At 37.9% G+C, this 12484-nt stretch overlaps 1 protein-coding gene across 8 annotated transcripts; it reads right to left on the bottom strand.

Annotated features, from left to right (window-relative positions):
* Positions 1–615: 615 nt before the first annotated feature.
* On the bottom strand, positions 616–12382 carry LOC115393521 (receptor-type tyrosine-protein phosphatase H-like). Of its 8 annotated transcripts, XM_030098541.1 has the most exons (22): positions 12147–12381; positions 11913–12049; positions 11058–11100; positions 10639–10908; positions 10088–10330; positions 9362–9607; positions 8347–8589; positions 7620–7862; positions 6961–7206; positions 5938–6189; positions 5608–5823; positions 4469–4729; positions 4298–4391; positions 4168–4218; positions 3969–4050; positions 3785–3875; positions 3604–3680; positions 3237–3371; positions 2950–3072; positions 2577–2737; positions 2094–2229; positions 616–1984 (listed from the first exon to the last, which is right to left on the bottom strand). In XM_030098541.1, exons 2-22 carry the CDS (start codon positions 11979–11981, stop codon positions 1835–1837), a joined length of 3432 nt encoding a protein of 1143 aa, XP_029954401.1. In that variant the 5' UTR covers positions 11982–12049; positions 12147–12381; the 3' UTR covers positions 616–1834. The 8 variants fall into 8 exon arrangements, with proteins under 8 accessions (XP_029954401.1, XP_029954400.1, XP_029954403.1 ...); XM_030098540.1 differs by having other exon boundaries at positions 11913–12381; XM_030098543.1 differs by lacking the exon at positions 7620–7862 and having other exon boundaries at positions 11913–12382.
* Between the last annotated feature and the right edge of the window lie 102 nt (positions 12383–12484).

Raw genomic sequence — 12484 nt, 5'->3', positions numbered from 1 at the left:
ATACTCAATTTAGTTCTGCTTTAAATGCATTTTAAACTCCACCCCTTCTCTGGTTCTTCCTCCAACAATCCCACTTTCAAGTTGTTTCGGTTTGTCTTTCAGACTAGTCTCGACCAGACCTCATTCTTTTCTTTTTGCCTTTCGGTCTTCTTCACTTCTACATTATTCTGGTCTCTCCTGTTGTGCCTCCAACCACTCCACCAGCAGAGGGCGCTGCTAAACACGCAGGGTAAAACATCTGTGGTGAGCCAGATGATCTCTGACTTGGACGGAAACACGAGTGTGGAGAAGTGCAGCGTGGGCAGCACGTGCGAGCAGGAGATGTGGGACACGTCGTTCAAGGAGAGACATGGAGGAAGAGAAGGGAGTGAATGGGAAGGAGATCAGTGGTACCTCCAGTTGGGGGCGCCAGAGAGCTTCAGAAGAAACGTGCGTCAGAGGATGACCTTTTCTCAGCAGATATGTTTATGGGTCAAAGGGTGTGCTGAAATACACATCTTGTACCCAATTTTTTTAAATTAGGTAATAAAATTACAAAATAGGATTACCCCCATCCTTTGGTCTGAGCTCCTCAAACATCGCGAGAACCCCAGTGAAGGGTCCCGTGAAAGAAAACTCAAGAGACACAGGAATGTCAAACACACCAGAATCAATAAAACTCAAGACATTCCTTCATTTGTCCCACAGTGGGGAAATTTCCATTGTTGCAGCAGCAACCTTACAGTAAATACAATCTTAGCAAATAAAGAAAGCGAATACAAACACATAAGTGTGACATACAATAACGATCGCAACAATAAGATTATAACTGTGACATGATTGATATTTTCTTAAAAGTAATGCTGGTAGTGAATAGCAATATACCTGAAATGATATTATAGTACAGAATAAATGAATAATAGATGTATATTGCACATAGAAATATTGGCCATTAAAAAGTGCATTCTGTCATGGTTGGGGGGTAAGTGTGGGGTGGGTGGGAGTTACTGAAAGCGGTGCTGGTTATACAATCTCACAGCTGCTGAAGGGAAGTGCCTGAAATATCACTTCCTCACACACTCGGAGTGAAGAACTCTGCCACTGAAGGAGCTCTGCAGTGCATCCAGGGCAGCACTCCGCTCACAGTGAGTCTTGAGAGCCTTTCTGTGTGGAGTTTGCATGTTCTTGCATTGCAAGACTTTCCTATTGGATACTTCAGTTTCCTCCCACAGTCAAGAGACAGAAGTATTAGATTTATTAGTAGCTCTAATTTGCCCGTAGGTGGGAATGTTTGATCTCTTCTGTCCCTCTGTGTTGGACCCATGATGGACTGCTGACCTTTCCCAGGGTGTATATGGATGGATGAAAAATAACATGATAATAACACTGGGAGACTGGAGTTTATGAAATGACCTGAACAACGCTGGGCAGTACGAGGAGGCGTTTTAAATGTCTATTGCAGCTTGGTTTTTTTCAGAACAAGGCTCCTTAAGCAAAAAGTTCAACATCATCAAATCCTGCTGTGTACGTCACAACGTCGCAAAGAAGTCCTCTGTGGCTCCGCCACTTCGCACATTCTGGTATTTTTACAGAAATAGAATATTTTATTTCTTTTGAAAATAGTTTTTTCTACTTACATTTGTTATTAATATTAAATGTGTACAACATTCTGTGGTCATCTCTCAAGTGTTATTTTCTCACGATAGAAACAATAAAAGTACAGATTTGGCGAATGAAACATAAACATTAAATAAAATCTGAAAATAAAGAAGCAAAGGTTTTCTATACAACATCATAGAGCATGAAGACAATAAATCTGTCTTGAAGTGAATAAGGCATTTGAGTGCACAGTGATTTATCGATTTCGGTTTTGCTGATTAAGTTCTTGGAGTGCTGTTGCATTGACATAGATCATGTCGTTGGTGTTTTGGTATATGTGATCCTCTATTTTCTCCTTTGGTTTCAGGGTGTCCATGATGCACTGGTGCAGGAAAACATACTGAGACTGAAAAAAAAAAGGTCATATGTCATCAAAACAGGGAACATTTGGATCTAGAATTGCTAAAAACTAGAGTTAAGCATTCTATAATATTTGCACCAAATTAAATTAGTACCTCTGTCTGCACCATGTAGGGTCGATTCAGCCTCATCCTGTGCACGAAGGCGTTGATGCCGACAGCTTCCTCGTTCTCTAGCTGCTGAAGCAGCACATCCAGAGCGATGATGGTGCCTGTCCTTCCCACACCGGCACTGACACACAGAGAAAACAGACCAAGTGGTGACAAATGGGAATTATTTACTTTCTGTCTCCATTTCAACAAAAGAAAAGACAGAAACTTCCATTTAAAAACTGGACAATGGATTCAATTTTAATGGTAATATTAAGAACACAAACATTTTGCAATTTTGTGTCTGTTGTACTGTTATAGTAAACTTAATAGGTTTATTTAAAAAGACAAATCCTGTTAAAGGAATGTGTGACAGCTGTGATCAATGTAACATTTGGTTTCAGTATCAGCTACAAACTGAAACACAAATGTCTGAACAGGTCACACCTACAACTGACTGACATGCAGACTGGCTGTCCGCAGTGTTACCTGCAGTGAACCACAGTTGGCGCTCTGCCTCCATCTCTCTCGATGTGCTGCCTCATTAGTCCTCTGAACTGGATCAGGACATCAGTGCCCTGAGGGACGCCATGATCAGGCCAGGCTGTGAAGTGGAAGTGTTTCACTGTGCGTTCTTCAGAGGTGTTTCTCTGTGAAGAACATTTAAAAAGAGAAATGAGTTTGTTTTATTACCAGTGGTCAGTAAACAATGCTTGTAGCACCTAAAAACTATTAACATCACTCAGAATAATCTCACTCAGAAACGTTCCTTGCTCTGAAAATGTTCTGTCTGTCTCTCTGTTGACCTGAAGACGGGTTAGTTCCCAATCTATGTACGTGATTAAAAACAGATGTTTTGTACATGTTTCACACTGAATGTCCTCAATGTCCAGTTGGGCTCCTGCTGCTCTGATATGGTGGTGACGGACAGCTCTCCAAAAAGGCGAGACTGGCGGCCAGAAGGCCAGTATTGTTCACACTTCGTCTGGGAAAAGGAAAATATTAAAAACCAGTCAATAAAAACACCCCTATATTTATGTTATCCATTGACACTGCAGCAAAAAAACTGACATAAATTATTTCCCTCAAAGAACAGATTCAGCTTATATTTTAACAATGACATTTATTTGAGGTATCCTGAAGACCTACCCGTCCAAGTTCAGTACAGTTGGTTACCATGACGATTCCTTTCACTTGTTGTTCCCAAATCATTCTCCAGAAATCATTGACTGTTGCAGGAAGAGGACCCTGAGTGGCGATGTACTCTCTGTTGTTCCTATATCCCTGAGAAGCAATCGAGGAAGTTTACATGTTAGATGTCCTAAAACGACATCTTCAAAAAAAGACCTAGATGTCAGAATTGCTCGTATGCTTTCAATTGAGATGAATTTGATCACAATGTTGAACATAAAATCAATGTATCCACTGTGCTCTTTCTTAGAAAAACATGTCATGAGTTAAACATTTTGTAATCTGGATGTTTTTATATTATGGGTACAGAGGAAGCAAAACTCACTGGCATGTAACTGGCATTTATGTAGTCGGAGCTCTCAGCGGACCCAGACGTAGTGAGCTTCACTCGATTCCAGTCATCTGGGATGAGACAAATATGAAGGGTTGAAGAGCAACTGACAAAAGCAGCAGCGACTCAGTGAATCAGAAACATTTCTCAAAGCTCAGTCAGAAAGTTTGCTTACATGGCAGCACATTGGTGAAACGGTTCCTCACTTTGTTCTCGGGTAGCGTGGATACTTTTTGTGTCTGATCTGCGCCCACAAGACTGAGGGTCTACATGGAGGTGGATGACAAGACATGGGGACTGAGTCAAACTGAAAACAAACTGAACAACCAAAGTCACAGGAAGGGAAGAAAAGAACATACACCATATTCCAGGCTGAAACCTCTGTTTTCATCCGCACTTAACTTAGTGAAGTGATTCTGAAACTTTGCGACAGGAATAGCTCTGAAAAAAATTATATAAAACAAAAGTAAAATGTCGTCACATACAACCGAGCAATAGGAAAATATCAAATGGAGAACAGACAGATTTTCATCTTAAAAATAAAACATGAATACTCACTTCCCCTTTGCAGTAGATACTTTGGATCCTCCAATGAATGATTTTTTTCTCCTATAATAACAAATCAAACAGTTTTATTTATTGGCTTTCAGACAATAATTAATAGTGTTGCAGCTGAAGCAGCACCGACCTGATAATGTCTGGTCTTTTAATAAAGATGAAGAGGGCCACACAGACCAGGATGATGAAAATCAGCACAGCCATGACCGACCCTGCAATGACTCCTTCAGGGAATCAAAGAGAAAATACATCAGCATCTTTCAACAGGAAAATAAAACTGTACGTTAGTCACTATACTCACCCCTTGGGTCAGTATGACAGTCAAAAACAAATATTTTCTGGCTCCTGACATCTCCAGAGAGTAAAACTAAAGACACTTGGTATGTTCTGGCAGGTTGAAATCCTCCAATGACACCATACCGCTCCCCACAGTCAAAAACTTCTTTTTTCCCCGACACGTTGACTTCTGCTTGAGTGCACACACCAAGCGGTTCATCCCAAACTACGCCGATCGAATATCCAGAGGCCTCGTACTCACAGCGGCCTACCGGGTCAGACGGAGCTGAGAACAAGAGAAACATACTCTTCAAAATCATAATCAAGCCTGGAATCTAAAGCTCTACTCATTTCTAATCTACATAAACAGATCTGAGAAAAATGCAAAATAATGACATTGTTACACAGAGGGTACAAAATGCAACATATGGGCACTGCAGAATATTGTAAATTTTTGAACTGATTGCTAAACTTGTACGCATTTTTCAGTTGTGTGGCTTCTCATATGTACATCAGAATGTTTCATTTAGAAACCAGTCAATAAGTGTAGTAACTGCTGGAATGGGAATTATTGTGAACTACGTCTTGCAGCAATCTGCACAAAAAAAAAAAAATAGAAATTACATGACACATGTCACAGGAGCTCAAACTGTGTCGGTGCTGTGAGTGTTTTGGGATCCATCCAGCTCAGTCTGATTTTAAAGTCATGAGTTTGCAATAAAGCTTTTTTCCACATATAGTTGCAGTTTGTCTCCATCACAACACACACACACACACACACACACACACACACACACACACACACTTTGCGAACCACTGCAGTTTCAACACTTCTTATTGCTCTGAGTGCTTTAATTGTGCCGTTTTATTTGTATATAATGTCTTATTACCGGAGACTCTAGTTTATAATTACTGTTACTGTTTTATGAGTCCTTTAGTTGTTATCTCACAATATCTCACAACAAAGTTATTTATTTATTGTGAGATATTTCTAGTCAATATTATATCTAATAATTATTGTATCTAATATTTTCTTATCTTAGATAGAGATATAAAATAGCCCTCCTCAGCATTTATTGCAGATGTGTATAAAGGACTGTACCTAAGATGTAAAAGTCATAAAGAGTAAATAAACAAGTTGAGACAAAACAGATTAATACTTACACACTGTTAGGCTGTGATCACACTGCAGCAGCTCTTCATACTCAAGAATTATTTTATAGGTTCCTCCAGGGTCAAGTTCAGTAAATGATACACTTTGACTAACACTGAGAGAACTTCCTGTTTCATTCTGGAGCGTTGCAGTCGTGAACTCCCCATCAACTGCTGCTTGGATGGACGTGCTCGTAATCTGCCAGTTTATACTCTGACAATTAATCACTGAAACAAATGAGAGAAGAGTTGAAAGTTTTACAGATTTACTGCTTCTGAGAAAACTGGCATCAAACTTTTTCATACAGGAGAAAAAGTATGGCCATAAAGGCCTCAATATACCTGTGAGAGTGACGACTTCACGAGGTTTACTTGTGTGTTCAAACACTGTGAACACTCTAATTGTGTACTTTGTTCCAGGTTTGAGGTCTCCGACGATCCCTGTCACTTCATCGGAGTCGCTCGGATCAACCGTCGCATTACGGTGTTCAATTTCAAGCTGGTATCTCCAGGCTGTGTTGGTGTTCCTCCACTGTAGTGTGATGCTGGTCAGTCTGCGCTCCACCACGGTGACCGATTCCACCATCGGAGGAACTGAATGAAAGAAATAACAAAACCACATAAAATATATTATACTTTACAGTAGAATTATCTGATTACTGAATAAACTTCATAAACTACAGACATCTCTCAGCGACCACGGTTCTCCAAAAAGCTGAACTGGGAGAAAATGTTTTCGTCTGTAAAATTACAATGAGATGACTATGTTGGATTCGGTGCTTTAGAAATTAAATAGAACTTTATTGATGAGAGAGGTTTAAAAACAAACATCAGCTTCACGAGGACAGACCTATTCAAGCTGGCAAATTTATGAGACAAAAATAATTTTATTTGAGATTTACTGAAAATAGGAAGGATGTATTAATTTGTACTTATCCTGGCTTCATTTTTGTCATGTAATCTGTAAATACTCCATTGAAATATATATTCAGATCTGATTATACATTTTAGCAAAATTAACTGGTTACAATCATTTTGAAATATAACAACTGAATTTTTGCATTTTGGACAATTTGCTGAACTATGTTTCATTTTAACTTTCGATTCAGATATGAGGTGCTATATCTGCCGAAAGGCTAACAGAATAGTCTGAATAGATGTTGTTGTTTTAGTGATTTGACATTAAAAAATACACTACAGGCACAGTCATAAAGTGACACTTCCTCTAAACAAATACTAGCATATCACGTACCATTAAATTTGTATTATAGGCTTTTTTTTTTTTTTGCTTGCAATTATCCTGATCATATGGGTTACATGTGCTATTTTCACGACAAAATCTATATCATAGGAAAGACATCTTACCAGTGACAGCAGTAAGGATTACTCCACTGCTTCTGACGTTGCTGAATTCAGTAAAGAGAGTGAAACTGTACTCTGTCCCACTATCCAGATCTGGAATGGTGTGTGACACTTCTGATGCATCAATTGGCGTCTCATTTCCATCAGACACAAGAATGTAACGGTCAACACCGTCAACTTTATCCCACTGCAGAGTTATACTGGTCTCAGTTTGGCTCACGTCAGTCACAGTTTGAACATTTCGTGGAGCTGAAAACAAGAAAAGAGCCAAACAGATGATTCATAAGATTCAAAAACACAGATTCAGTTCCCACTGTCTGATTCAAACCCGAGTCGAGAAAATTAATCGAAAAGATGATTTGGAATTTGATTTTGAAAATCCAAAACATCCTAAAGAAACATGTGTTTATGTGTTTCTTTCCGCTGTTTGTCAGTCAATCATACTGCAAAAAGTATTTCTGCCAAATTATAACATATTATCCATGCAACAACATATCATGAAAAACTCTTCTGGCACTAAACAAAGAAACACATACAGTTGAAAGACACTCTTCATAATTATTAACAGGCTTTTTTCTACAATTATCCTGACCATATGGGGTACACAGGTTATTTATATGTAATTTATCTATAAATCACAAATCATAGGAAAGACATCTTACCAGTGACAGCAGTAAGGGTTGCTCCACTGTTGTTGACATTTTTAAATTCAGTAAAGAGAGTGAAACTGTACTCTGTCCCACTCATCAGATTTGAAATGGTGTGTGACACTTCTGATGCATCAATTGTCCTCTCATTTCCATCAAACACAAGAATGTACCGGTCGATGCGGTCAACTTTTTCCCACTGCAGAGTTATACTGGTCTCATTCTGGTTCACATTCACTTTTTCAACTTTTCTTGGAGCTGAAAAAAGAAAAAGGTCCAAACAAATGATTCATCATGTGGAAAAATACAGATACACTTCTCACTGTCTGATTCAAAAAGGAGTCTACAAAATTAAAATAAATGATGATTTGCAATTTGATTAAAAAAAAAAAAAATCCAAAACACCCTTGAGAAAAATGTTGTTTGAGTTACTTTACAGGTAAAACATTGCCTGCCAGCCAATCATACTGCAAAAAGTAATAGTGCCATATTATAATACAGATACACAACAACATATACATGAAAAATTCTTTTGATACCTAATAAAAGACACAACCATTTGAAGAAAACCTGTTCTAAAGCTCCGAATACTACATCTCAACAATGTTTTCTCCCCTTTTTCAATTTTTTTTTTAATTAATGGCAGGCTTTTTTTTGCTTGTCATTATCCTGATCACATAGGTAACACATATTATTTATACGTCATTTAGTTAAATAGTATATCAGAGGAAAGACATCTTACCAGTAACAGCAGTAAAGGGTGCTCCACTGTTGTTGACATTTTTAAATTCAGTAAAGAGAGTGAAACTGTACTCTGTGGCACTCATCAGATTTGAAATGGTGTGTGACACTTCTGAAGCATCAATTGTCGTCTCATTTCCATCAAATACAAGAATGTACCGGTCGATGCGGTCAACTTTGTCCCACTGCAGAGTTATACTGGTCTCATTCTGGCTCACATTCACATTTTCAATTTTTCTTGGAGCTGAAAAAGAAAAGGTCCAAACAGATGATTCATCATGTGGAAAATACAGATTCAGTTCTCACTGTCTGATTCAAACAGGAGTTCACAAAATTAAAATAAATGATGATTTGCAATTTGATTTGAAAAAATCCAAAACATCCATGAGAAACAAGTGGTGTTTTTGTTACTTTACAGGCAAAACATTGTCTGCCAGCCAATCATACTGGGGCGGCTGTCGATCAGTAGGGAGACCAGTCGTCTTGCAATCGGGAGGGTGTTGGTTCGATTCATGACTCCCCCTGTCTGTATGTCAAAGTGTCCTTGGGCAAGACACTGAACCCTAAATTGCCCCCAGTGGACGAGCTAAGTGCCTTGCATGACAGCCGCCTCCACTGATGTGTGAATGTGAGTGTGAATGGGTTGATGTGATAATGCAATGTAAAGCACTTTGGGTTCTGTTAATGCAGAGGAAAAGTGCTGTAAAAGTATAGTCCATTTGCAAAAAGTAATATTGCCATATTATAATATAGATAAACAACAACATATACATGAAAAATTCTTTTGGCTACCTAACAAAGGACAAAGCAATCTGAAGAAAACCTGTTCTAAAGCTCTGAATACGACATCTTAACAATGTTTTCTGCCCATTTTCAATTTTTTTGTTTGTTTTTTTTTTTTTGTCAAAATTAATGACAGGCATTGTTTGCTTGTTATTATCCTGACCATATGGGCTACCCACGTTATTTATATGTAATTTATCTATAAATCATACATCAGAGGAAAGACATCTTACCAGTAACAGCAGTAAAGGGTGTTCCACTGTTGTTGACATTTTTAAATTCAGTAAAAAGAGTGAACCTGTACTCTGTCCCACTCATCAGATTTGAAATGGTGTGTGACACTTCAGATGCATCAATTGTCCTCTCATTTCCATCAGACACAAGAATGTAACGGTCAATGCGGTCAACTTTTTCCCACTCCAGAGTTATACTGGTCTCATTCTGGTTCACTACCTTCACTTTTTCAACTTTTCTTGGAGCTGAAAAAGAAAAGGTCCAAACAGATGATTCATCATGTGGAAAATACAGATTCACTTCTCACTGTCTGATTCAAAAAGGAGTCTACAAAATTAAAATAAATGATGATTTGCAATTTGATTTGAAAAAATGCAAAAACATCCTTGAGAAAAATGTTGTGCTTGTGTTACTTTACAGGTAAAACATTGTCTGCCAGCCAATCATACTGCAAAAAGTAATACTGCCATATTGTAATATAGATACACAACAACATATACATGAAACATTCTCTTGGCACCTAATAAAAGACACAACCATTTTAAGAAAACCTGTTCTAAAGCTCCAAATACTACATCTCAACAATATTTTCTGTCTTTTTTCCTTTTTTTTTTGTTTTAAAAATTGAGAGGCTTTGTTTTGCTTGTCATTATCCTGATCACATAGGTAACACATTATTTATACGTCATTTAGTTAAATGGTATATCACAAGAAAGACATCTTACCAGTGACAGCAGTAAGGGTTGCTCCACTGTTGTTGACATTTTTAAATTCAGTAAAGAGAGTGAAACTGTACTCTCTCCCGCTCATCAGATTTGAAATGGTGTGTGACACTTCTGAAGCATCAATTGGCGTCTCATTTCCATCAAATACAAGAATGTACCGGTCGATGCGGTCAACTTTGTCCCACTGCAGAGTTATACTGGTCTCATTCTGGCTCACATTCACATTTTCAATTTTTCTTGGAGCTGAAAAAATTATACACAATTTTATTTGAGATGAAAGAGTTTTAGCAACTGCGGTTTTTTTTTTTGCATCATTTTGCTCTATAACTCAGGAAAACAATGATAAAGTACTAACAAAGCAAAAACAAATAAATTAAAAAAAAGTTACATTTTCATTAATGAGCAAATTAAATGTTTCTGATCACAGTTAAAAAGAAGAAGAAACTCCACTCTTTGTAAAAAAGAATAATTTTGAAAAAGCAGTTTCTATCATTAACTGTACATGACAATAACAATCTCAAGGTGTGTCTTAATATTGACAGATAACTTACCTGTTGGAGCTGTAAAGTTGAGGCCATTGCTTCTGAGTCCCTCAGAATCCACAGTGAAGACAGTGAAAGTGTATAATGTTCCAGCCGTCAGATCAGAAACCACATATTCCACTTGGTCACCATTTGGCCGATCGATCCTCTCCGTTTTATTTGTCCCGCCATCATTATAGAACAGGTCGTATGTCGCGATGCCATCAACTTTTTTCCAATTCAGAGTTATACTGGTCTCACTCTGGCTCACCACTGTCACCGCTCCAACATCAGCAGGAGCTAAAAGGACGATAAGTTGGCAGTTTGACTTCAGAAAATCACTGAAGGTGGTGAGAACTTTTACAGAAGCAACAGTCAGTTATGATTGATAAAAATTTTAAATGATCTCTGTCATGAACAAAGGACGGAAGACAGTGGTTCATACTTACGTTTTCTTGTTGGTGTGCTTATTGTGGTTGAATCAGCGACACCCTAAAAGCAAATCAATAACATCAGGGGAAAAAGAACAAATTCTCTCAACATTTTAGTTTTACCTTTTACAAAACATCTGATCGAAGCTACACAGTTGAGAAAATGTAATTTCAGACTGATTATAGGGAATCTTGAGTTCTGTTTCCATTACAGAAGTTTCAGTGTAGTACATAATATTTTATCTGGTTATACATCAACAGGAGAAGATTGTTTTCTTCTCAAAATGACAAAAACTCACTTTACAAAAGTGTCACTGAAACATTTTCAGATAAGTTATAATAATGTGCAGGGAACTTCACATTATATCGGTCCAAGTAAAATACAAGTTAAACAAAATGTAATAAAATTACTTTTAAATCCAGCAAAAGTAATCCAATCAATAAAATAAGTTGACAAAAAAGAGTCACAGCAGAACAGCCAAGCTGCATCCCATTTCCTCTGACACACACACACGAGAGAAAAAGACAAACCAGTCGGCCTTTTCTAAAACACACAGCAGCAACATGACCAAAAAGATTAAACATATCTCCCAGTCAGAAAAATCTTTACTTATTCATAGTGTCTAGAATAAAGCAGAAAAAAATCATACAGTGTAACAAAATGAATTCTCCATTTTAAAAACTCCATGATTTAGAAGTTGTGCCATTCATTACATAATGTTGGTGCAGCTGTCTGCTCACACTTGTATTTCAGAGTCGACAGTTCAAACCTCATTTGACGCAGCAGCCGTGAAGCTTCCACTAGTTTCCTTTTCCTCAGCACAACTTTTCAAATAAACCACAATCAAACTGAAAGAGAAAAGAATTACTTACCAAAAGTAGACTCAAGAAGACACACAGCACCAAGTGCTCCGAGGGGCTTTTCAAACACAAACGCTTCATCCTTCCTCTGGATCTCAGTCCATGACCGTAGTAAATCCCTGGCTTTCCTCAGAATAAACTTTCAATTTCTTTTTTTCAAAAGAACAACCGATTTATTTTCAAAAACAACACTTGAGGTTCACAGAGAATGCATCCGAGCCCGAGGTCAGACAAGTCCAATATTACCTTAATCCCAGGAGTGTTGACTTTTAATTCTTAACCCTACACTCCTTTAGTAACCTCTGATCCCTTCGTATCAGCAAGTGATGAAGTAAATAGCTACTTCTCCTTTCTGGCCTTGAGCTACCACAGAGACCTTTGCTCCGCCTGCTACTTCCTTGTTAACGGTCATAGTGTGTCGCTTGTCAAAGTGTCCATCAATCAAGTGGATATTTCTGCTTTACATGGTTTTTTTTTTTCTGGTCATCGTTGCTTTATAAAATCTACATTCAGTTAAATACACAAGTACATTTAATGTGGCTGAATAAAAGAAGCATTCAAGTATAAACACAGACAGATCCTTT

The sequence above is a fragment of the Salarias fasciatus genome, chromosome 8 (assembly GCF_902148845.1).
Source record: "Salarias fasciatus chromosome 8, fSalaFa1.1, whole genome shotgun sequence".
Lineage (NCBI taxonomy): Eukaryota > Metazoa > Chordata > Actinopteri > Blenniiformes > Blenniidae > Salarias > Salarias fasciatus.
Note: the sequence above shows the minus strand (reverse complement) of the source record. Positions and strands in the feature narration are given on the sequence as shown.